The following is a 23066-nucleotide window of genomic DNA, read 5'->3' as shown; positions in this document are numbered from 1 at the left end:
AGGAAGGGCGAAGGAGAGAAGAAAGAAGGGAAAGAAAAAGCAAGGCCAAAGGGCAAGTAAAGAGCCCAATAGCTGACAATACTAATTTCGGCCCCGAAAGTGCTATTGTGAACTATTGCCGTACCACTCCGTTGTATGGATGGACCGATCTAAACAAAGGCCTAGTGTAGTGACTGATGACATGAGGTGGACACAGACAGGACACCAGCCATAGAGGCGCAGAAAGATTGGGACAATACTGGAGTAGGTAGAATATAATATGAATGAACAAGGTCAACTTGATAAACGATAGACGAGTATTGAATAAAGATAGAAGTAGCGGGTCAACGCGGTCGTACAGACAGACACTGCATGGCTCCTTCCCAAGCAGCGACCCCCACCTTCCTCGCTGTATCACATCCTTGCTTCCTCGCCGTGTTTAATGCTGTTAGTGAGGGCTTAGTGTGTGTGCACCATTAAGCTTCTGCCATCAATCCGAGGCTCGCGCTGCTAATCACCAGCTGGCGATCCTTGGCTAGGGGCTGTTTGCGACGTCTGATTCATGAGTCTCGCGATGGTCACGGGGGCCGGCGACAACGGCGTATGACTATCCTATCACACTTCCTACTCAAGAATGTTGCCTCTCCTCCATTCCTGCTCTTGATATCTTTGATCGCAGCCTCGGTATATTGCAAGTTAAGAAGACAGCAGACGTTCTTAATTCCCCGTAAGCAAGCCAGAACCATCGAGTCGATTATCTGATCTAACACCCGTCTAGGCGACAACTTTTAGCTGGCTGGAAGCTCGTCCACCAGCAATCGTCATTATCATTATTTATCCCGGGTACGCGGCCGGCCGCTAGGGAAGTCCCTATCGATAGGGAACATTACTTGGTCCCCTCCTTGCGACGCGCGATAACGCCGATACACACAAAATTACTCGGCAATACAGTTGAGAGCATTGTTTTCGTCGCAGTCGTCTCGACGCGGTCAACCCGAGGCGCGCTTGTGTGGTGAGTGGTTTGTGCCTGCGTGATCTTTATCACATCCAGTAGTAGGCTGGGAACACATGCAGCGCTCCACCCACACCACCACGACACCTCGACACCACGACACCACTAACATTTGTTGCTCTTTCAGTACGCCTCTTATTTTCTTCTTCCGTCCAATTGTTGTGGTTGGTTGCCATCCGTCCCAGCCCCCCCTCCGTTCTCCGTGACTGGCCCACATATTCTTACAGGAATCAGCGCCGGCCGAGCTAATCATCACCTACGGAAACTGCCTGTTAGTGGCTCCCCCATTCAAGTAATAGCCAGTTAGGCAACGAATGGGCGCTGTCTCTCTGATTGAAGCTTCTTGGTAGAAAAGAGTGGCAGGTGGTGACTCCGAAAATTTTACATTCGAGGAATCTGCATCCTTGATACGCTGTACTCCGTAGCTCCTGGCGACAGAATCACATTCCGATTGACGTGCGGGCAGTGTAGATCCTCTGTCATTGCCCCCCCGGCAAGTCGGTGATCTAAGAGCATCGTTTTTTTTTCTTGACCGCCTTGGCCTCCGAACATTTCCTATACTCTGGATCTCTTTGAATTTTGCTTTAACTTGTTAAATCTTCATCGGTGATGAATTGATTTGGATCTGCACTAATTCAATAGCTCCAACGAAGGGTTTGGAACTATACACAGTGATTGTTTGTGTTTGTTGATCGCGGCCGAATTTAACTCGCAAACATTCACATTTTCACGTTTTCACTTGTTGCCTCCACGCAGCACGCGGCTAGCTAGACGAGTTGTGCGCTTCTGACGGGCGATTCGTGTTCGAATAAATCTATTCAGATTGAAACTTCTCTACGTTGAATAAAGCTTGGGTTGCTGATCTCGTACTTGGCCGCCATCCATGGTCGCTCATCTTCCTGCGACGAGCGAGTTTGCGGATACGGGTCTTTTAAGGCCAAGAAAATTGATTCCTCCCAGACGTAACTTGATTTGGAGGTAGCTTCTGGTCCTTACAGCGGCATGGATGTGGTGCGCAATGAATGGCATAGAGAGCCACAATGGACGTGGCCGGGACATAAGAGAGGGCGAGAGAGCGACCGAATAGAAGGCAAAAAGGCGGAGATTTCTGGATGCACGCGCGATGCTGAATCTCGGAGACCGATAGACTCGGTACGTCACTGCCCGGCGATTACTATGAAACTACTATTTTTCATTCTCTAACATATACAGCGCCTTTTTTCTTCCACGTCCTATCAACAAGCGCTCTTCAGGGCGATTGCTTTGGTCAACGAACTGACGTCGCACCATGCGGAGGTACCTTGGTACAGGACTCCTCCACCCACCTACAATGATGCCCTCAACGACCTACCGCCGGAATACTCTTCACTTCCCGCGCGGGCCGAAGCGAAACCGTTCCATCATGAATCTGCGCCTCCCTTACCCTCTCGCAAACCCTACCAAGACCGCCCAAAATCATCTGCCTCACCTTCAATTGATTTCGACAGTACTCATGGTTTCCGCCAACATGGTAAAAAGACAAAGGCCAAACAACAAGCAAGAAATCCTCCACAGGAGTCTTCAACAGGCGATGGAGATAAAGGGAAAAAAGACAATGATGCTGTAGGTGGCGGAAATAATACAGGTGGAAATGGGGCAGGTGATGGAGGCGAATATGGTGGAGGTGGTGGTGGCGGCGATGAAGAACCGTGGGGCGGTTGGAATGTCAGCAGCAGCAAGAAGAAGAGCAAGAAGAATAAAGAGGAGGAGGAAGAAGAGCGAAAGAGAAAGGAGGAAGAGGAAGCGGCAGCTGCTGGTACAAACGCCAATAACCTCAGTTGGGCAGATGATGCGGAAGCCGCAATTGAAGATGATACGTGGGCAGGATTTAACACCGTGGGCAAGAAAGATAAGAAGAAAAAAGATCTGGTAAGAGCGCCATCCTCCGGATAGAGATATATCTGCTTATTTCTGACGCAGCTTAATCCAAACCCGACGGATCAAAGTAATAATTTCCAAGAAATCAGTCTGAACGATGGTGCGCCGCAGCTCGATCTAAGTTTTGAACCGACGAAAGGCAGCTCCGGTGGAGGGGGGATCAGTTTTGGAGGGTGGGGAAAAGATTGGAATACCGGCAATAAATGGGGATTTGGCTCACTCGATAATAGTTCTACTTCCGCCACAAAGGAGCAACCCAGCAAAGATGAGAATCCTTGGAATTTGTCAGGCTCAAAGAAAACGAAGAAGACCACACTGGGTTTTGATTTTGGCGATCTCGGAAGTCCTGGCACTGGTGATATTGGCGATTCAAAGCAGAACAACGATGACGATGATTGGGCCAACTTTACTTCCGTGACCAAGAAAGACAAGAAGAAAAAGAAGGGGGAAGTTGAAGAACCTACACCAGAACCGGAGCACTCTGAAGACTGGGGAGCATGGAGCGCAAAGAAGAAGGGCGATTCAATTTCTGCGACTGCCGGGACAGCTTCACAGGGGACTAATGATGTATGGGCTGCTTGGGCAACCAAAGACAAGAACACGAAAGGTACCAAAGCAATTGGATCAATTTCCGAAGAACCCGTGTCCGCGAAGCCGACTCAAACTGATGATATTTGGGCTGCCCTAGTCAACGACGACAAGAAACAACCAATTGAGCCACCTGCTGAGCCAGTAATTGACAATGTTTGGGCTATACCAGCAAAAAAGGACAAAAAAAAGTCCTCGAAGAAAAGTTTAGAGCCTGAGCCAGTGCAAAGCAAAGTTGAGGACGTTTGGACTGCATTTGAATCTACGGACAAGAATGACACGAGCAAGGCCACCGAGGTCGATGAGGATACTGGATGGAGCTGGAAAATCGGCGCGAATAAGAAAGACAAAGCCAAGGCGATTGAAGATCCTATCCCGACCGCAGAACCTGCTGCAGGCGAAACTGACTGGTTCGGCGGCTGGGGAGCTGCTGGCAAGAAAAAGAAAAAGGGTCTTTTGGAGGAGATTTCTTCATTCGTGACCGATGCTGTTCCAGAAGCGGAAGTCCAACCGGAGCCCGAACCACTCAAAAACCATGAATTCTGGGACAACTGGGATAAATGGACATCTACACAGCGCAAGAAGAAAGAAAAAGAGGCTGTAAAGAAAGGGATTCCACCTCGCATTGAAATTCCAGAAACGATTCCCGAGCCTGAGCCAGAACTAGAACCAGAACCTACACCTGAGCCACCTAAAAACCATGAATTTTGGGATGGATGGGACTCATGGAGCCTATTGCAGCGCCGAAAAAAGGAACGAGAAGCTCTCAAGTCTGGAATCCCCCCTCGTATCGAAATTCCAGAACCAGCTCCTGAGCCTGAACCCGAACCCGAACCTGAACCTGAAAAACCGAAGAACCATGAGTTCTGGGACGGTTGGGATCTATTGACGCCACTACAGCGCAGGCGAAGGGAGAAAGAGGCTGTTAAGCTTGGAATCCCCCCTCGCATCGAAATTCCAGAACCAGCTCCTGAGCCTGAACCCGAACCCGAACCCGAACCTGAAAAACCGAAGAATCATGAGTTCTGGGATGGTTGGGAGACTTGGTCCCCTACGATACGCAAGAAGAAGGACAAAGAAGCAGCCAGAAGACTAATCCCACCATTGATTGAGAACCTTACCCCTGAGCCAGAACCAGAACCCGAACCAGAACCCGAGCCAGAACCTGAGTCCGAAAAACCGAAGAATCATGAATTCTGGGATGGTTGGGAGGACTGGTCCTCCGCAATGCGCAAGAAGAAGGACAAAGAAGCAGTCAAGAAGGGAATTCCGCCTTTGATTGAGGACCTTACCCCTGAGCCAGAACCAGAACCCGAGCCGGAGCCTGAGCCAGAACCTGAGCCTGAAAAACCGAAGAATCATGAATTCTGGGACGGTTGGGAGGACTGGTCCTCCGCAATGCGCAAAAAGAAGGACAAAGAAGCAATCAAGAAGGGAATTCCGCCTTTGATTGAGGACCTTACCCCTGAGCCAGAACCAGAACCCGAGCCGGAGCCTGAGCCAGAACCTGAGCCTGAAAAACCGAAGAATCATGAATTCTGGGATGGTTGGGAGGGCTGGTCCTCTGCGATGCGCAAGAAGAAGGACAAAGAAGCAGTCAAGAAGGGAATTCCGCCTTTGATTGAGGATCTTACCCCTGAGCCAGAACCGGAGCCTGAAGCCGAACCCGCACCTGAGCCTGAGCCTGAGCCAGAACCCGAACATAAGAAACTGAAAAACCATGAATTCTGGGATGGTTGGGAGGGTTGGACTTCCACTATGCGCAAGAAGAAGGATAAGGAAGCAGTCAAGAGAGGTATTCCTCCATTGATTGAGGATCTTGCCCCTGAGCCAGAACCTGAACCCGAACCTGAGCCAGAGCCAGAGAAACCTAAGAATCATGAGTTCTGGGACGAGTGGGACACATGGTCTCCTTCACAGCGTAAAAAGAAAGAGAAAGAAGCTGTGAAAAAGGGAATACCGCCACGAATTGAAATCCCTTCTGAGCCGGAGCCGGAGCCGATACTAATTGAAGACGTGGAGCCAGAGCCGGAACCGGAACCAGAGCCTGAGAAACCAAAGAATCACGAGTTCTGGGATGACTGGGATACATTGACCCCTCTGCAACGTAAAAAGAAGGAAAAAGAAGCTTTGAAGAAAGGCATTCCACCACGCCAAGAACCTCCACCGGAGCCAGAACCAGCGCTGATTGAAGAAGTAGAGCCGGAACCTGAACCGGAACCTGCGCCTGAGAAACCTCAAAACCACGAATTCTGGGAGGGCTGGGATACATGGACCTCTTCGCAAAAGAAAAAGAAAGAAAAGGAAGCTGTGAAGAGGGGTATACCGCCACGGATTGAAGACCTCCCTCCTGAACCTGAGCCAGTGCTCATTGAAGACGTGGAGCCAGAACCTGCATCTGAGCCTGAGCCTGAGAAACCCAGGAATCACGAGTTCTGGGATGGCTGGGATGAATGGACCCCTCTACAACGCAAAAAGAAGGAAAAGGAAGCTATCAAGAAAAATATTCCACCGCGTATGGAACTTCCACCAGAGCCCGAGCCTGAACCAGAGCTTGAACCCGAACCTGAACCTGAACCTCCACGTAATCATGAGTTTTGGGATGGATGGGATGGTTGGAGCTCCAAAGACCGCAAAAAAAAGGAGAAGGAAGCGAAGCTAATGGGCATCCCACCACGAATAGAGATTCCTGTGCCAGAAACTGTGCCAGAACCTGTGCCAGACCCTGAGCCGGAACCGGCTCCCGAAGCAGTTGTAAAAAATCATGAGTTTTGGAACGGGTGGGATGATTGGAGCTCTAAAGAACGCAAGAAGAAAGAAAAGGAGGCAATTATAAGGGGTATTCCTCCACGACAAGAGATTGTCGAAGCTGCGCCTGAACCCGAGCCTGAAATCGAGCCTGAACCTGAACCTCCACGTAATCATGAGTTTTGGGATGGATGGGATGATTGGAGCTCCAAAGATCGCAAAAGAAAGGAGAAGGAAGCGAAGCTAATGGGCATCCCACCACGAATAGAGATTCCTGTGCCGGAACCTGTGCCAGACCCTGAGCCGGAGCCGGTTCCCGAAGCAGTTGTGAAAAATCATGAGTTTTGGAACGGGTGGGATGATTGGAGCTCTAAAGAACGCAAGAAGAAAGAAAAGGAGGCAATTATAAGGGGTATTCCTCCACGACAAGAGATTGTCGAAGCTGCGCCTGAACCCGAGCCTGAACCCGAGCCTCAACCTGAACCTCCACGTAATCATGAGTTTTGGGATGGATGGGATGATTGGGGCCCTAAAGAACGCAAAAAGAAGGAGAAAGAAGCCAATACAAGGGGCATTCCACCACGGCGGGAATTGCCTGCTATTGAATCTCTTCCAGAAGCTCCCGAGGCTCCCAGAATTGAGCCAATTGCGGTTGTAGAAGATCCAAAAGATGACTTTTGGACTGGTTGGGATGCATGGACATCTACAGAGCGCAAGAAAAAGGAAAAAGAAGCGAAGAAGAAAGGGATTCCACCTCGTGGGGAAGCTCCGATTATGGATTCATTACTTGAAGCTCCACCGCCTCCTGCGCCTACGCCGCCTGCCCAGGGTCTGACACCAGAGCCACATTTGGAAAACTTTTTAGACGATGACGCATGGGGAGATATTCCGATCAAATCTTCTAAATTTAAGAAGGGAGTTCTTTCAAAGACAACCAAGCTCGAGGACACTAAAATTTCGAGCTCCAAGAACAAGGACGAGGATTTGTTGGATTCGTTAAAACCGGTTGAAGAGACTCCTGCTAAATCAGTGAGGGGATTTTGGGCATCTTTTGGTGCTACACCGACTACGAAAACCAAATCCAAGGAGGAGAAACCCAAAGAAACGTCGTTGGTTGAAGACCTCCTTATCGATGTTGGAAGTACTTCTGAAGCGCCAGACGCGCTCTTATTGGACGAAACATCCGCGCCAGCCGCGCCCCCGCCTAAAGCCACGTCCAAAACAACTAAGCCGTCGGGGCGACTCTCTGTCGCTGAGCGCATCGAGGCTCTGGAGAGACAGAAGCGAGAAAAAGCCAGGGAGAAGGAAAAGGACAAGGAAAAAGACAGGAGGCTTACCAAAGAACCCCCCGCTGACATTGAAGCTCCACCTCCGCCTCCACCCCTGGCGCCTGAGCCAGCCCCGGAGGACCCGCCACCCAAGAAGAGCAGCACCAAGTCGAAGTTGACGAAGTCATCAACAACCAGAAAGGCTGTACCGAAGCCACCCACTCCAGAGCCTGTGGAGGAGGAGGCTTCTCGCGATTCTATTCCTGGTAGCTTTCCAGAGCCCGACCCGGATCCAGAGGTTGAGCCAGAAGTGGCCCCACCCGAGCCAGAGAAAGCGTCCAGAAAGAGCAAGAAATCATCTGGATTAAAGAAATCCCCCGTCGCGACGAAATCTTCCAAACGTGCACCATCTCCTAGGCCAGAACCTCTCGTGGAAGATTTTACGATAGACAATATTAGCGCCGAAGAACCCGGCGACGCTCGCAGCCCCCCTACGCCGCCTCCTGAACCCTCGACTAAATCTTCCAAGAAGGAACGTACAAAGATTGATCGTACAGCAGGAGGGGCTTGGGCACTCTGGGGAGCAACAGCACCACCGAAGAAGCCAGTTAAAAGGTCAAGCAAAGCTGAGAAAGACGACCAGTCTACCACAAAAGAGGAGCCCCCGGAGTTGTCTAGATCGAAATCGGAGGCAACGAGACAACGTAGGGTGCGCGATTCTGAGAACGAGACAGACAAAAACGAGATAGAGAAATCTTCGTCGTCCGATAAGGATAAGCTGGCAGGGAACAAACGCCAGAGTCGATCCGGTATGGGATTCTCCAACTTTCTTTCAGGTGGTCCGCCACCCTCTAGAAGCAAATCTGTCAGGAAATCAGGTACTTCTCGAGCGACATCGAGAAGACAATCAGTTGATGTTGAGGATACTGGACTTCTCTCACCACCTCCGGACGACAAGCCAGAAATATCTGAAAAGGCAGCCAAGTTGATGGGCGTGAAGCCATCTAGAGGAGCGCGAGAGAGTACGGGAACGAAGAAACGACGCAGTAAGTATCATAAAGTAGCCATTTGTTTGAACTGTACATTAACGGTGGCTTGCAGGTGTTCGTGATCCTTACCCGCTTGATATTGACGAGGAAGATCTCGTCATGGTTGATGGAGAGGTTGGAACTGAAACCATTGAGGAAACCAAGCCGTCTAGGTCGAAGTCTAAGAGAATGGTAAGTTAAAAAACACAATTTGGAGTCCGTGTCTGCTGTTGCTAACATGTTATAGTCCAAAAACAAGGAAATCGAGGAAGACGCTGTCATAGTTGAGGCAGAACAAAGTCCTCCTAGTGCAGGTGTAATTTCTGGCCCAGATGACCTGGCATTTGTTGAACCCCTTACGAAAGAACGCCGTCCAAGAAAGCCAGCAGCGGTACCCAAAAAGCCGGAAACTGGAGGCTTGATGGGCTTGTTTGGCTCATTAAGGAAGCCAAGTAAGCCAGAACCCCAGCGGCGGAAATCTCGACCTCGCCGGGAGGATATGACGGAAACAGAGAGGGACGATAAACGAGCAAAGCGTGAGCGACGTCGATCTGTGAAGCCTGACACCGATGTCGAAGGATTTACTACTGATGCTGGCCCCGTTATGGCTGATGAAGAAGCAACTGATGCTGATGCTGCTCGCAAAGCAGAACGGAGAGCTCGTCGACGAACAGCAGAAGAGAAAGCTCGCGAAGCGGAGCTCAAAGAAGCTGAAGAAAGTCGTGCTCGTAAAGAAAGGGCCCGAGAGCAACGTGAAAAGCGTATCCGAGAGGAAGAGGAACGGGAAGCACAACGACGTGAAGAAAAGCGAGCTCGACGCGCAGCACGCGAGGAACGACGCGCGAAAGAAGAACAAGAGGCAAGGGAGGCCGAGATGCGTGCCAAAGCAGAGGCTGCCGAGCGACGTGAAAGAAGGCGCACGCGAGATGCAGGAGAGATGAATGGAGGGGTTTCTAGACGTGTCTCGAAGGCAGAGCGACGGCGCTCAGAGCGCCGCTCAGAAGATGAGCCTCCCCGAACTTCCCGTCGTAAATCAATGGCACCGGATCCAGCTGAAGCTCCACGTGGCTATGGAGTTCCTGGAAAAGAAAAGACATCTTCCTGGATCAACTCCCAGGTCATGGACCCTCCCGAGGCCCCCCCTATCGTGCCCACTGTCCTGGACGTTCCCCCGAGCGCTGAGAATGCCTATTCACACTCGCTATCCTCTGACGAGGAGGCACGGCGAAGGATTCGTCGCCAAGCCCGTCGACGTTCGAAGTATCCTGGTATGACGGACGAAGAAATTGAAGATATGCGCAATGGTCGACGTGAATCTCGTCGGCCTGTAAAGAGTAGCTCTGGTAGTGGCGACTATGAGCGCGAACGTAGCAGCAGACCCCGTGAGGCTCCAATTTCTCGAGCACCAAGCACCAAGCGGACGAGCTGGTTCAAGAAATTGACGAAAATCTAACTCAAATCCCAATTTTGAGATGCATATTGGAGGCATGTTTCTCGTTTATGCCTGTGGTTTTTTACCTATCATCGTTATTGTGACTGCTCTGATTTTTATGACTTGGAGTTGAAGCGATGGCGTCTTATTCTGTCTTCGGGTTTTGTTACCACTGATTTTGTTTTACGACCAATACCCCATTATGTACTCTTTTTGGCTATATTTTCTTGTCCACTTGTTTATATTTGATAAAGCGGGTCTATTGGGAAAGAGCAAAACACGTGGAAATTGATTTTATATTGATTGCAAGGTATGATATTTGATTTTCAGTTGTATATCTGCGGGCCAGACCCCTGGGTTACTTACAAAGATAACGACAGATGCCAAGTTTTAAGATATACAGGTTTACTTATGTATTTGTGATTTAACTATTTTGAACAACTGAATGTTTTTAAAACTCATGTATTTACTTTTTGCAAGCTTGTTTAATGATTGCCAATATCGAACCGCCTTTTCGAGACATGCACATTCTTTACACACCAATTGTGCTGAAAATTAATATCACCTTATTAGGCCTGTAGCCCCAGCCCTAACATTGCAGGAAAAGCAGACTACATACAAGTAAAAATCATCATGATGTTAAAATTTGAACACCATTAATGTATAGTATACTCTATATCTCAAAATATTATGCTGACAAGGCTGAAAGTAGTTCATGAAATATCATCTGGAGTCGTGCTCAAACCTCAGACTAAGGTAATGCCTGGCAAAACATTATTAGAAATCGTATGAAAAAGATATAAGAAATTTTGCCTCATTACCTTGCTTTCTTTTATCCTTAATCTCCCGCCTCTTCTCAAGATACATACGACCACTCTCGTAAACACTAAGATATAACCCCAATCCTATCGCCGTCCAACCTCCCCTCAGCGCTCCACCCTTGAAAAGACCATTGACGCCTTCTTTTGTATAAATCTCACGTCCAACTGTCACTACACCCATTCTATTTCCTTTTGTCGAAGCCTTGTTGTTAATCGAGTCTTCATTCTGCTTTCCAGCCGCAAGCATAATCCTCGTCTTAACCACATCGATTGGTGTCGTAACAACTGCTGCAAACCCGCCAGCGATTCCGGCACTGAATGCAGTGATAACTGCTCTCTCAGCAATTTCACCAATTTCTGAACCATCTCGTCGTTTTTCCTGCCATATTTTCGATATATGCTCCCGCAGATGCTCAAAGAGTGGGAAATGCATAGCCGTGAAAGGTAGGTTCCTGGCTACGAGAGCTCCATAACCGCGCCATAACTGGATTGGATGGTCACGAAATTTAGATAGAGCGCGCATTGTGGCATTCATGTTCTTCTTTTCTTTCCCACCTGCCCTACCTTCTTCTTGACTTTCTGACTCATGATTACTGGCCGTCATGGATGTGGAAGTACTAACCATTTGTGCATTCTGCTTCAACACCTCGGCAGGCGTGAGAATGAAGCATGACACACACTCTGCTGCCGACGACGCAATGCCATTCACAGCCGGTGTTGGAAGAGAGTGTCTGAATGGTAATAAATCTCGGCCAGGATGGTCCGATGAGAGCTTCGACGTGGAATTAAGTGTATATTTGACACCTTCGTATGTTGTAAAAAATGCTCCCGCTGAAAATCCCAGCTCTTTGCATTAGGAATCTTCTTGTATAATAACTGTATCTTCTGGAAAGATACAAGGGGGTCATTGGCAAGGGAATGTCTTACACGAGGGTATCGTAGCAACGACAACACTCCATATTCCTTGATATAAACCCTTGAAAAGAACGCCCCGCCGAACACCGCCCGTGGCCGCATCTATGTAGAGATTCCTATATTGCGGTGATTGAATCCTCGTTTTCAGGGTATCAAGAGGGTAAACAACAAAGTCGATTGTGAAAGCAGCTATTGCACCAGCCTATGAAAGGAAGATTTTGGGTTAGTTTGGACGAGGCTTCTCATGATGTCTTTTTGATTGTTGTGTTTTGAAAGCCAATGAAGGTGTACATACAACCCAAATGTCCGTATTGCTGTTAGGCATGTTATTAGCAACAAGTTTAATTCAAATATTGCAATCCGTGATTGTAAGAACGACACCGACTCGAGGAGAAATGAGGTCATAGGTACATTATCGGACCCTTGTGGGGACATGATAAGATCAACCGTTCTGCAAGCCTGATACCCATTTAGGCTTCAAGAGCAAAGCAGTAGATCAGTGTTAATCAGTTCCTAAGGTTTATTTGAGAACAATGAAGTATAACGTTGAATATTTTACTGGTCATTCGTCTCCATCTCTAATAGTCATTAGGTTCTAGGAGCCAGATATGGACAGTCACAGATACATATTTTCCCCTTCCTACGCCGTAGAGTCATGCAAAATGCCCACATCGACAAAATAAAGTAAAAGAGAAAATCCGTGAGAAGAAAAATTGAAAAGAATTAAACATGAATCATCTATTCATTGACCTCGCCAGGAAGAAGATTACCCTTGACAGCAAACATCTTACCAGTTGTCGAAGAAACGAAGCCGTCAATTTGGTGAGAATACTGTTCCACTTGTCGGCTGTTGAGCATGCTCTCCAGTCGGCTAGGCTCCTGAGGGAGCTTGAATAGCCGTTGCCATTCATCCTCTGGCAGGGCGGGTTGCTTGAGTGTCGCTCGGCTGATGTTCTCGGCCTTGCGCTTGGCTTGCCAGGCGGCAATCTTCTGTTGCTCACGAGCAAGCGATCTCTGGTAGTATTGGAAGTTGTTGTTCTCAGTGTGGTGTGTTTCAATGGCATCCAAAAGCAGATCACAGTTCTTCTCCAAGAATGGGTCGATGCTTAACGACAAGTTATCAAAGTTAGGCGTCAGAGTGTTCGACTGTGCGATAGGTCCGTTGGTGAGTGCTGAAAGAGACACCGGAAGGTCTAGAGGCTCCGACGGTAAAGGAGATGGCAGCTGGTGGAGGAAAGATGTGAGGAGGTGCGAGTTGTGGATCTGGACTGGCAGTTCAACGAGGATATCTTGGTAGCGAAAGCCGGATTTTTGAAGTCTATTTGAGATATGGTCAACGATCAAAACACAATTGCTAGAACTAGACATAAAGCCACTTACTGCTCCGAAGTAAATTTGTTCTCCTTGAAAGCATTGATGAATTGCGGGGAAAGGCGGAATGCACGCAGGCTCAAGCTACCTTGAGCGCTACGGCTAACGTCATGGACAAGAGCAACAGTGCGCTCGTTGAGTTCCTTTTGATAGAAAAATTGGTTCTCGATAACATTCAAGTTGATGAAATTGCCCATGTTCGCGCTAGTATACCATCCGATATTTTGGGCATCGATATTGACTTCGCGAAGCATGCGGATCATTTCGGCCTGATAGGCAGTGTTTGCCTTCGCACGAGGGGCAGCAGCAGCAGCATTTGGAGTGGCTGAATCGAAATGGGACTCGGGGGCACTTCAATGACGGGGAACGGGAATGTGTTCGTGACCTCCAGGGTGCTGCCAACATCCAAACCGACAAGGGACCCGGTAGCAACGGTAGGGAAGGTTTGTGAGCTATGTTTAATGATTTTCATAACCACCTTTTTTTCGCGAAAACAAATTAGTCTCTGAACTGACCGGTCGCGGCGGCGACGAGGGGTAGGAGATTTTTTTTTCATACCAAGGCCTCGACCTGGACGGTCGTGAGAGGAACATCTTTGCTATGTAATGTTAGCATCGTTTGATTAATAACTATCGCTATACTCACTCGGCCATCTTGTATATAGCGGACGGAGTACTGTCGAGCCAGAGGTCGTTGCGTGCTGTGTCTCTGTCGCCGTCGACACTATCGGCTCCGGTTTGTGTGGGCATGGCGATAATTTGACCGCCTAAAGCCAGAACAGGGATAGCGTGCCAAGAAAGAACCGTAGACACACTATACAGGTGTAAGGACAGAGAGTGGTTCTTGTCCAATACAGACCTGTTAGAGTAAATTAGGATAAAATCTGATGGCTCTGTGTATGAGAAGAAGACAAAAAGAAAAGAGGGAGAAGAGAGATGAAGCTGCCTTGGCGCTCTCTCGTTCTACGAACATCTGTTAGTGTCCATAAAGGGTTTAGTGCTTTTCATACAAGTCAAACATGGAAAGTGTTGCAACTGCGTTATTGTTGCTTTTGGATCATGAAGCTATCTCTACATTATTCACGGATAGTTTCTTGCGTGATTAAACATCCGAGGTCCTTAAATATCAGAGTCAAACATGTCTCCCATAGAGACATTCCACTATGGCCCGCATGAGCTCCAAAAGATTCATGTTTCGAAAGTATCAGAAAACTTCGGCCAAACTGATAAAGAACGCTATTGGATAGTGTACGTCTATAAACCATTTCTAAGAAGAAGAAAGGAATCACTTAAACACAATGTTGTATAGATATATTCACGGTGGTGCTTGGAGAGATCCCACCATCCTCGCAAGCTCATTTAAATCTACCGAAAGAGTCCTGCGTAACAACCCTCTGGTACAGAACCACGTAGCTGCTTTCGCTTCTATAGACTATCGCTTGAGCCCGCATCCAGACTTTCCACAAGACTCGAAGCATACACCAGACACCCAGCTTCGTGTTGCCGAGCATCCAGATCATCTGCACGACGTGCAGGCCGCACTCAAGTTCCTACAAGACAACTACAGCATTGGAGAGAATTACGTTCTCGTTGGCCATAGCTGTGGAGCAACGTTGGCTTTTCAGACAGTCATGGGCAGAGTGAGCGGAGCAAATCCAAGCACAGCACCCAAGCCAAAGGCTATAGTCGGCGCTTGTGGTATTTACGACCTTCGGCTGCTCCGAGACGATTTCAAACAGTATGGTTCTGTAAATGAATTTATCACACGGGCGTTTGGCGCCGAAGAGGATGTTTGGGATGAAGTCAGCCCGGGGAAAGTCGGCAGGTCGGATGGCGTTGCCTCTGGATGGTCAACAGGCCAAGTTGCGGTCGTAGCCAGTTCGACAGGGGATTCACTTATTAATCTACCTCAGGGGCTAGTCATGGGGAAGGTTTTGAAGAATTGGGAAAGTCTAGCTGACGGAAGGACATTGGTCTTGCACCAGGATCTTCAGGAAGAGCATGACGATGTCTGGAGCAAGGGTCAGGAACTTGCAAGTGTCATAATAGACGCGTTACAGAATCTGGTTGAAAGGCATGCGTGATGTGTGAATTTGCATATTTCCCGTGTATGTCAATTGATATGTTGGATGAATGTGAAGCCCTTGAAAAAACTCGAATACATGTACTGAATAAATCTCACTGTCTCGCCTAGACCAAAGAAGCTGCATAGCCGGTTCCAATATTCGTAGTACTCATGGAAAGAGAAATCTATTAGACTTTCCCATCGCATGTTGCATTTCTGAAGGATGATTTTATTCTAAAGTATATTCAATTATACAGCCGTTTGGCTCGAAAGATAATGTATATGATGCAAAACGCCACGAGTAATCCATTTTCGCTGTCAACGCCATAATATGCAACCATATTGTAGAAGAAAGAGGAACATCATCAGACCCATGTTGACGGTTCAACATTGACGTTCATGGGGGTGAGTCATAATCTTAAACACCCATATCCATTCGTGCAGGAGCTTGATCCCCTACGACGACTTCCTTAGAAATGTCGGGCTTGTCATCGTCTTCGTTGTCGTCATCGAACTCATACTCTTCATCTTCGCTGTCTTCAACAAAAGTCGCGTCGATGTTCGCATGGTGTAGACGTTCCCTCATATCTTCACGACGAGCATCCTGCCAGCGGGCCAAGGCGGCGCTGGCATGTACCCTGAAGCCGTAGACACGAGGCTCGTAACGGCGGATGCTCTTTTCCGGCACGAGCGCTGGATATACCTGGAACAAGATGTTATGAAAGGATGTACCGAAATAAGATCCATCGATGGACGCGTGACGGGACGATTTTGGGTTGTAGATGTCTTCACACTTCGCACAGTAGAGTTTGACTGTCTTCTGATTAGGTAAGTCAGACTGTCCCATGGGGAGAAGAGGATGTTGGTCGCAGAGGACACGGGGGCATTTGCCAAAGTCGCCTTTTTTATACTTGTCGAGCTGTTCAAGATATAATGGTTAATGATTATGACCTCAAACTAAGAAATATGGAGATGATCTACATACCATCTTGGCTAACCCACGAGTAGTGACAATGTACCGGGCATGGACTAAACCGTAAAGATGACGAGCAGATTTTTCGATTTGCTCGCGGAGGTCATCATCGGCATCGAGATCGAAGACATCAGTGATGAGGTCAAGGGCGTACTGATAGTACTGAACTTCAGTGTTCAGGCCCGTCAAGTTGAATCGATCGGTCAAGTATTCCTCATCGATTTCACAGAAGTACTCATTGCCACGGGAGGATATGAACTGCGGTATAAATGGACGGTCAAAACGATACTTTGAAATTGAATCTGGATGAAAGGCAAGGGAAAGAGAGCGAAGGTTTTCAGCAACATGCCGGGGGACGTTGATAGGTGGATGGGAGGGCATATCGATACACTCTTTTGTTGCAGTAACTCGCACATCAAGAAGGCCAGTGAAATAAGAGCAGCTGGGGGTTGCGAGAAGTATCCATATAAAGAATTACAGGAGTCATCCAGAATTTCGGAAAGTTTGGGTAACCGGATAGCTTGCCATAGTGACTCAGGGGCTTATGCCTGATGAACACTTGCCCTGAGACCGGTTACCCGGATTCTCGCAAGCTAAACCGTCTTCTATGATATAAAAAAAAGGAAGGAAATAGCAAACGAAAAAAATGAGACAAAAAACAAAATTGTAGTGCGCTCAGGGTGAACATAATTGTGACAAATAGTGCGCGCGAACAATTGTACTCACCCAGTCCCTCCAGTAACTGGTATAGTCACTATCGGTATCACTGTTGAAGTCCTCCATGATGTACTGCTGTAGGGAATCCGTTTTTGGCTATTTATTCGTGTCTCTCGTATAGCCGCCCACTTGTCGAATGGACCAAGTGCGACCGGCCTGGCGAGGACTTTTGCGGCGATTTCCGAGGTTCTTTTGTTACCTTTGTTGCTTTTCTCCTTTCGCTGTTTGCCGCAAATTGAAGGCAAAGAACAGCAGTTTTCTTGGCGGTCTTAGTCAGGTATCGATGAGAAAACGAATGGACGATAGCCGAAAGTGAGAAGGGGTAGAGGGCAGCAAAAACAAGTGACGCAGCGGTAACACAGCAGCGTCTATCGTCTTGTGTCGATATTCGTGATATGAGCAGTGCAGCCAGTGCGGGGCAAGGCGGTGAATAGAGCCTGCGCAATTTCACTGGCAGAATCCTGTCACCGCCCGTAGGGCTTCTATTGTACTGGATGGAAGGCATTATGACGTGTATTTATAGATTGCCATATGGGATTATGTCTTGTATGTAATGTAGAGGAGAGATTGATTGAATCATGTCAACTTTGATAGCATAGAACAACGAGTACTAACTCATCAACGGTATCAGGGGCGCTTATTTACAAAAGAAAAGTTTCATCCAAAACAGCGACAGTGAATTACTCCTTCAATATGGAGTATTGAAATAGAAAAAAATTACGGCCTGCCATGAAAACGAATGTCCTTTGGATGGATGACACGTCGAACTGAGAAAGACCGAAGAAAGGGGATAAAAAAGATAGCCGTCAAGGCCATGTTAATATTGAGAATGATCTGCGGCTCTATCGCATTGCTCCAGGAATTTGTAGATTCCTTGCACTCCTTCGTAATCAGAATTATTGTGATGTAGGCTGCCAACATCAGACTGTTCAGCGAAGAATACCCGATCTCCAAGCTCGCTTACACCAATGCTGGAATACCCCGATGGAGACGAGATCCATGGGTTATTTCCAAACATTTCAACATCCTCAAAACTGAGGCGGTTGGCATCACTGGAGTCCAATGGTGAGTCCTGGCCTGACATCATAAGTCGCCAATCTAGCTGATCTTCAGTGCAAAAGTGAGGATTTTCGTGGATCGTGAAGAGTTCGTCGACAGGTGAAGGAGCCATGCTAGGAGCAAATGGATATAACAGAGCGAGCTCTGTACCATTGCGTAACTCGAAGTCTTCATCCTGGAAGATACGCCCTCGCTCGACACCAACTTCGTCGCAAAGCCGCTCTACTTGTTCAGAATCACAGCCAGGAAAGCGCACACGAATCGTTGACTTGTTCTCAAGTGACACAGGAAGATCGCCTAGAGCTCCAAGACGCTTGAGATCGTTCAGGACTGCAGCGAAATCTTTCAAAGCCCGTGCGAAGTCGACGGAGAGCATCTCCATTAAGCTTTCGGAGTTAAGACTCTGGGCTTTGCTGCCAAAAGCAGTAATTGTTGGAGAAAGCTGGAAGTCGATGTAGGAACCTGGAGCATTGCGAGGCACTTCTGACATCTGGCGCTGTGCTTTATCTTGGAGGGCGGTCACGGTCCTGAAGCGCTTTTCGCCGGTACTAGGATCAATTCCGTCAAACCGGGCTTTTTGGCCTGAAAGCCAGAAGCCTCGCATCGCGACAGAAACATTGCTAATGACCTGTGCAGGAGCAGCTGGGCCATGTGAGAAGTATCTTGCACCGCCAAGTCGTCCCGCGCCGATGGAATATCCACCTGCGGTGCGGCCAAGAGTGCCGCCAGTCAAGTTTGGACGGAGCGTCGACGTAAAAGGGGAGTGTGTCGTGATTCGGCCGACAATTTGACCGATGCGAGAGCTTTGGGCGGCCGAGGAACGAGAAGCTTGACGTACGTATGAGCCGATATAGCCACCGGCGCGTGTAGAGAACTGGCGGCTGCGGGCCTGTCGGATAGCGGCGGCTCGATTTATGGGTTGACGAGAAGTGACATGTGCATATGCTGGTTGAAGGCGTGCAGGTAGCTGCTGAGAAGGGTCTGGAAATTTGGCTTTAATAGCCTTGGCCGTCTTCTCGTAGGCAAACCTAACGAGTTTAGCATTAGGATACAATTGATAAGAGAGGCTGGAATCTACTCACCTCGCTGCCCTCCAAAGCTTGGGGAGCAACAAGTGCCCGCTTGATGGCGGCATGGCTACTTTGATGAGCCTTGCAAGTCTGATGATGGATTTGAAGATGCGATTGATAAGTAAGAAATGAAGACTAAGATGATGGAAGATGCCTGATCTACGAGGGGACCAATGGCCATGTCACATGCGTGGCGGTGCTGTGGCTAGGATATTCGCCACTTCGGGCCCACCCTCAGGAAGATCTCCACCAATGAGAACATTGTCTGTTGTGGTTACATTTGACATTTCGAGAGAGTACGGGGTATTTGTTGCTTCCTTTAAATTTTTGAAATATTTTACTTAATATTTGCATTATATGATATAAACAGTGATGAGTCTCCTTTCCCCTTCCCTACTCATCATCACCAAAGAACACCTTAACAGGTAGCCATGCATCTCCGCACACCTTGAAACGATCTTTGAGATTACTCAATTGCTCGATTTCCTCGGCAGTCAAATCCCATCCATCAAGTTGGAAGTTCTTCTCGATACGCTCCTTATTGACTGATTTGGGAATGACACTCCATCCCTTATGTAGGCCCCAGACTAGCAAAACTTGTTGAGGGGTCTTCCCCTTTTTCTCTGCAATCTGGAGGAGGGTTGGATCCTTGTACAAGGGCGAGTTCGTTGAACCCAAGCAGGAGTATGCGGTGGAGTGGATCCCCTTTGACGTGTTGTATGCAACTAGTTTAGGCGAGGGGTTGTTAGGGTGCAATTCAATCTGGTTAACGGCCGGAACAATCTTGGTCGTGGGAGCATTAAGCAGCTTTTCCAAGTTCTGAATGCCGAAGTTGGACACTCCAATGTTCTTGACCTTGCCGGTGGCAGGCAGTTTCTGCATCTCCTCCCTATATCTTCTGTCAATTGAGGAAATGTTGGGTATATCTCCGGCCGCACTCACCATGTTTTGATGAAGTCCCAATCGGGAAGATGCTTCTTCTTGTCACTTGGGTCTGTTGATGATGGCCAGTGAACTAGGTAGAGATCAACATAGTCTACGCCCAGGGATTTCAGAGATGAGTTGATGCCATCCTGAACGCGGTGGTGCCATGTATTGTCAAGCTTGGTGGTGATCCAAATTTGGTCGCGAGGAATGCCGGAGTCTCTAATTCCGTCTCCGACTTCTTTTTCGTTCTGATAGGCAAGGGCACTAAGCAGACAAGAATCAGCCTGATCTCTAAACTTTACATCGCAATTTCCTATTGCGAAACACTCACGTATCAATGTGCCGGTAACCAGCCAGCAAAGCAGCCTTTACAGCTTCACGGACCTCATTGGGCTTGGATTGCCAGGTTCCCAGACCAACAGCCGGGATTTTGTCCCCCGTGTTGAGGGTGTAGGTTCTCCTGCGTGGATTGGTTAGTGGATTGGTTACTTTCAAAAAATCAACTTGGTTCTTCAAGCTTGATCGCGTACTTGGTATACTGCAAGTCAGACATTTTACGGTATTGGAATACTGTACAAGTAACTTTTGAAGGTCGAAAACACACTCTTGAAGTACTCGACGAAGGACGCGCAGAAATAGTGACAAAATTTCTGGAAGGAGAGTGACAGCTCTTTATAACGCAGGGGAGCATCGTGGGGCACTAGCTTACGCCCGCAGTAACTACGCGCTGTAGTGGAGATGGTATAGATGGATCAAAATTCATACCGCTCCAGCAAAGGAAAGGAAAAGCGGGATTTTGAAACTTTTCTGCCATACATATTCTCGTGCTTAAAAGAATGGGATCCGCAGTCACGTCATCGAATCGCGTTTATCAGGATAAAAGTATTAATAATTGCAGATAAGTATTTAACCGAGGGGCAATGGGCTCCATAGTGACTCGGAAATTTTGTTGTGGACGTAAACCCAATCACAGTTATAGCTGTACTCGTAAAATAGTCGAGGCTGGTAGATCGACCAAGAGCATTTATTGTATGAATTTGTCACTCCAAATCGATAATCGTCGTCCAATAATGGCAAGGCTTAAAGCTGGTATGCGGGTTGACCTGCCCTCCTGGAGTTACCGCCTGATTCTGCCGGACTTCTGTTGTCCTGATCTGTTTTGATTCGCTGGTCACAATGAATAGGTCTTAAAAAGAAGAAACTATACCTAATCTGGCTAATTGTACGGCTATCTGGCCAATGGAAGCAAAACAAGCATCGTAAACAAGTAATGCCGGGGTCCAATGACAGCTGATCAAGGGTTATGGCGCTTACCAGGACAGGAAGGTGGCCTGGCTGGGCAGGGAAGGAAGGAGCGACCCACTCGGGAAGAATTAGCCACCAGACCTGGGTTTGCAACTGAATCGCTCATTGGACATGCTGCAACCACCAGCTACAATATCTTTACAATGTCATCGGGGTTCGTCTCTGGGGGCACTATCGATGAGCCAGCAGAGCGCGATGATGAATGGCGTCGTGTTCAGCATGAACTCGAGGAAGAAAGGCGCCGAAAAGCCGAGCTTGGCAAGCAAGATGGAGGGAAGAGTCTGTATGAGGTCTTACAGCAGAATAAGAGTTAGTGTCCAAAGTCGGCTCCGCAGTTGACATCCAATATAAACCTCTTAATGCATTCAAATCTACAATATCTCGAGCCTTCTAGGGCTAACGTGACAGGTGATGTGGTTTGTTTGATTAGTGGCCAAGCAAGAAGCATTTGAAGAGTCAATACGATTGAAAAATCAATTTCGGTCCTTGGATGACGATGAAGTTGAGTTTCTCGATTCGGTGTTGGAGTCTACTCGAGCACAGGAAGCGGCAGTGAAGAAAGAGACTGCTGAGCAACTAGCCGAGTTCCATCGGCAACGCGAAGAAGCAGAGCGAGCTTTACTAGAGGGCTCATCCACCGAGAATGCTGGTTCGGGTGGTCCTGCTAAGTCACTTGGAGAAGAGGAACAATGGGCTATATCAGGAAAGAAGCGCAAACGTAACAAAAAAGAGCTTTTGCTTCCCCCAAAGATGCGCAAGTCGTCTGCTAGTGGGGAAGCACCAGCTTCTGATGGATCAAAAACGGCGACAAAAACTGAGCTAAAAGACGAAGCTCCAAGGAAAGGCTTACAGAAAAAGTCAAACACCACATCATCTACGACAATTACGTCTGCCGTGACTGGGAAGGTTACCCAGAAAGAAACCGATATTATCAACTCACTGCCTGAAAAAGACGAATCTAAAACTGCCCCTACATTATCATTGGGTTTAGTTGCATACGGTTCAGATGATGACTCTGATTGAGAGAAGCGCAAATTTGACGACACCCCATAACACATAATGAAGACGATTTATTGTGGAAACTACGACTCGAGTAGCGAATAACAAACTCAAATTCGCCGGCGTCTTTGCATTATCAGAGAAAGGAAAGCGAGAAGATTAGTAAGCTATACTGTATGGAAGCTGATATTGAAATTGTGTACTGGACTTGTCACAGCCGATAAATGCCCAGATTATTCGCATCTGTAACTGACTCACCAAAAAGATGGATGGTACCAGTATAAAAATCACCATTGGACTATAACAATGAATCTCCTTCAAATGTTGCTACTTCTGATTCTGTCAATGGATGCTACCAGCTGAGGTTCCGCTCAGAAGTTAAATATAGGTCATGACGCACACTAAGAGTGCAAGAAAAACATCCCTATTAGTCAGATAGTATCTTAAATGTAATCGATTATAGTCATATGAGTTAAATCCCTAGCATGTGGTTTGCAAGTCGAACGTCCCAAATGAACAAGACTTATAGATTCGTTCACCCAAGATTTATCGTCCAGCTTTAGCAACGTTCTTTTACCCATCGATTTGCCAAGACTCACACAGGTTAAATATAGAAATGTGCCATCTTCGCATTATATGCCCACACTTCCCACACAAGATTATCAGCACTAGGTAAGCAGTCATTAAGGACAAAAGCCGAACAAGACTAATGTCGTCATAAATTTCAATGCCCAATGCCTACTTTTCCTCTTCTTATTGATATACCAAACTTTGAAGTTTGCTATACCAAAAAAATAGTTATGACACGTGGATGACGGTCCCGCCGGAGATTATCCGCATTGATATAACTGGAGGCCTAGAACTTGGTATTTT

The 23066-nt window shown here is 47.8% G+C and overlaps 8 protein-coding genes across 8 annotated transcripts; 3 read left to right on the top strand and 5 right to left on the bottom strand.

Moving 5' to 3' along the window:
* Positions 1–1993: 1993 nt before the first annotated feature.
* Positions 1994–9993, top strand: BGW36DRAFT_430970 (uncharacterized protein; the record flags this gene model as incomplete). Its single annotated transcript, XM_046220909.1, has 5 exons — positions 1994–2143; positions 2204–2899; positions 2951–8558; positions 8614–8732; positions 8788–9993. The coding sequence occupies 5 exons, from the start codon at positions 1994–1996 to the stop codon at positions 9991–9993; spliced, it is 7779 nt and encodes a 2592-aa protein (XP_046069109.1).
* Positions 9994–10480: 487 nt separating this feature from the next.
* On the bottom strand, positions 10481–12093 carry BGW36DRAFT_386161 (mitochondrial carrier domain-containing protein). Its single transcript, XM_046216992.1, has 4 exons — positions 12004–12093; positions 11721–11910; positions 10794–11624; positions 10481–10735 (listed from the first exon to the last, which is right to left on the bottom strand). Exons 1-4 carry the CDS (start codon positions 12031–12033, stop codon positions 10719–10721), a joined length of 1068 nt encoding a protein of 355 aa, XP_046069108.1. The 5' UTR covers positions 12034–12093; the 3' UTR covers positions 10481–10718.
* On the bottom strand, positions 12094–13994 carry BGW36DRAFT_386159 (putative eukaryotic translation initiation factor 3 subunit EifCh). The gene is made up of 4 exons (XM_046216991.1): positions 13638–13994; positions 13432–13557; positions 13089–13366; positions 12094–13026 (listed from the first exon to the last, which is right to left on the bottom strand). Exons 1-4 carry the CDS (start codon positions 13692–13694, stop codon positions 12447–12449), a joined length of 1041 nt encoding a protein of 346 aa, XP_046069107.1. The 5' UTR covers positions 13695–13994; the 3' UTR covers positions 12094–12446.
* Positions 13995–14216: 222 nt separating this feature from the next.
* On the top strand, positions 14217–15162 carry BGW36DRAFT_302218 (Alpha/Beta hydrolase protein; the record flags this gene model as incomplete). The annotated part of the gene is made up of 2 exons (XM_046211762.1): positions 14217–14326; positions 14388–15162. 2 exons carry the CDS (start codon positions 14217–14219, stop codon positions 15160–15162), a joined length of 885 nt encoding a protein of 294 aa, XP_046069106.1.
* Positions 15163–15561: 399 nt separating this feature from the next.
* BGW36DRAFT_362755 (putative casein kinase 2 beta) lies at positions 15562–16497 on the bottom strand (the record flags this gene model as incomplete). The annotated part of the gene is made up of 2 exons (XM_046214397.1): positions 15562–16062; positions 16129–16497. 2 exons carry the CDS (start codon positions 16495–16497, stop codon positions 15562–15564), a joined length of 870 nt encoding a protein of 289 aa, XP_046069105.1.
* A 1153-nt stretch (positions 16498–17650) lies between these two features.
* BGW36DRAFT_399937 (uncharacterized protein) lies at positions 17651–19027 on the bottom strand (the record flags this gene model as incomplete). Its single annotated transcript, XM_046218581.1, has 2 exons — positions 17651–18920; positions 18975–19027. The coding sequence occupies 2 exons, from the start codon at positions 19025–19027 to the stop codon at positions 17651–17653; spliced, it is 1323 nt and encodes a 440-aa protein (XP_046069104.1).
* Positions 19028–19355: 328 nt separating this feature from the next.
* BGW36DRAFT_430964 (putative glycerol dehydrogenase Gcy1) lies at positions 19356–20442 on the bottom strand (the record flags this gene model as incomplete). The annotated part of the gene is made up of 4 exons (XM_046220908.1): positions 19356–19851; positions 19905–20153; positions 20221–20349; positions 20420–20442. 4 exons carry the CDS (start codon positions 20440–20442, stop codon positions 19356–19358), a joined length of 897 nt encoding a protein of 298 aa, XP_046069103.1.
* Positions 20443–21300: 858 nt separating this feature from the next.
* BGW36DRAFT_386152 (N-terminal domain of NEFA-interacting nuclear protein NIP30-domain-containing protein) lies at positions 21301–22664 on the top strand (the record flags this gene model as incomplete). Its single annotated transcript, XM_046216990.1, has 2 exons — positions 21301–21503; positions 21625–22664. Coding segments are annotated over exons 1-2 (755 nt in total), but the record flags the coding sequence as incomplete, so codon positions are not given.
* Between the last annotated feature and the right edge of the window lie 402 nt (positions 22665–23066).

Source organism: Talaromyces proteolyticus (assembly GCF_021365285.1).
Source record: "Talaromyces proteolyticus strain PMI_201 chromosome Unknown BGW36scaffold_10, whole genome shotgun sequence".
In the NCBI taxonomy this organism is placed as follows: domain Eukaryota; kingdom Fungi; phylum Ascomycota; class Eurotiomycetes; order Eurotiales; family Trichocomaceae; genus Talaromyces; species Talaromyces proteolyticus.
This window is presented reverse-complemented; position numbering and strand designations above follow the sequence as displayed.

Bases quoted from the DNA above. Each gene is read 5' to 3' on its own strand.
- BGW36DRAFT_386161 (XM_046216992.1), bottom strand. From the start codon at position 12,033: ATGCCTAACAGCAATACGGACATTTGGGTT. The intron at 11,911-12,003 runs GTATGTACACCT...TTCCTTTCATAG, and splicing joins GCAATACGGACATTTGGGTT to GCTGGTGCAATAGCTGCTTT. The intron at 11,625-11,720 runs GTAAGACATTCC...TGGGATTTTCAG, and splicing joins CGTTGCTACGATACCCTCGT to CGGGAGCATTTTTTACAACA.
- BGW36DRAFT_386159 (XM_046216991.1), bottom strand. From the start codon at position 13,694: ATGCTAACATTACATAGCAAAGATGTTCCTCTCACGACCGTCCAGGTC. The intron at 13,558-13,637 runs GTATGAAAAAAA...CGCGAAAAAAAG, and splicing joins CCGTCCAGGTCGAGGCCTTG to GTGGTTATGAAAATCATTAA. The intron at 13,367-13,431 runs GTGCCCCCGAGT...CCTCGTGCGAAG, and splicing joins TCCCGTTCCCCGTCATTGAA to GCAAACACTGCCTATCAGGC.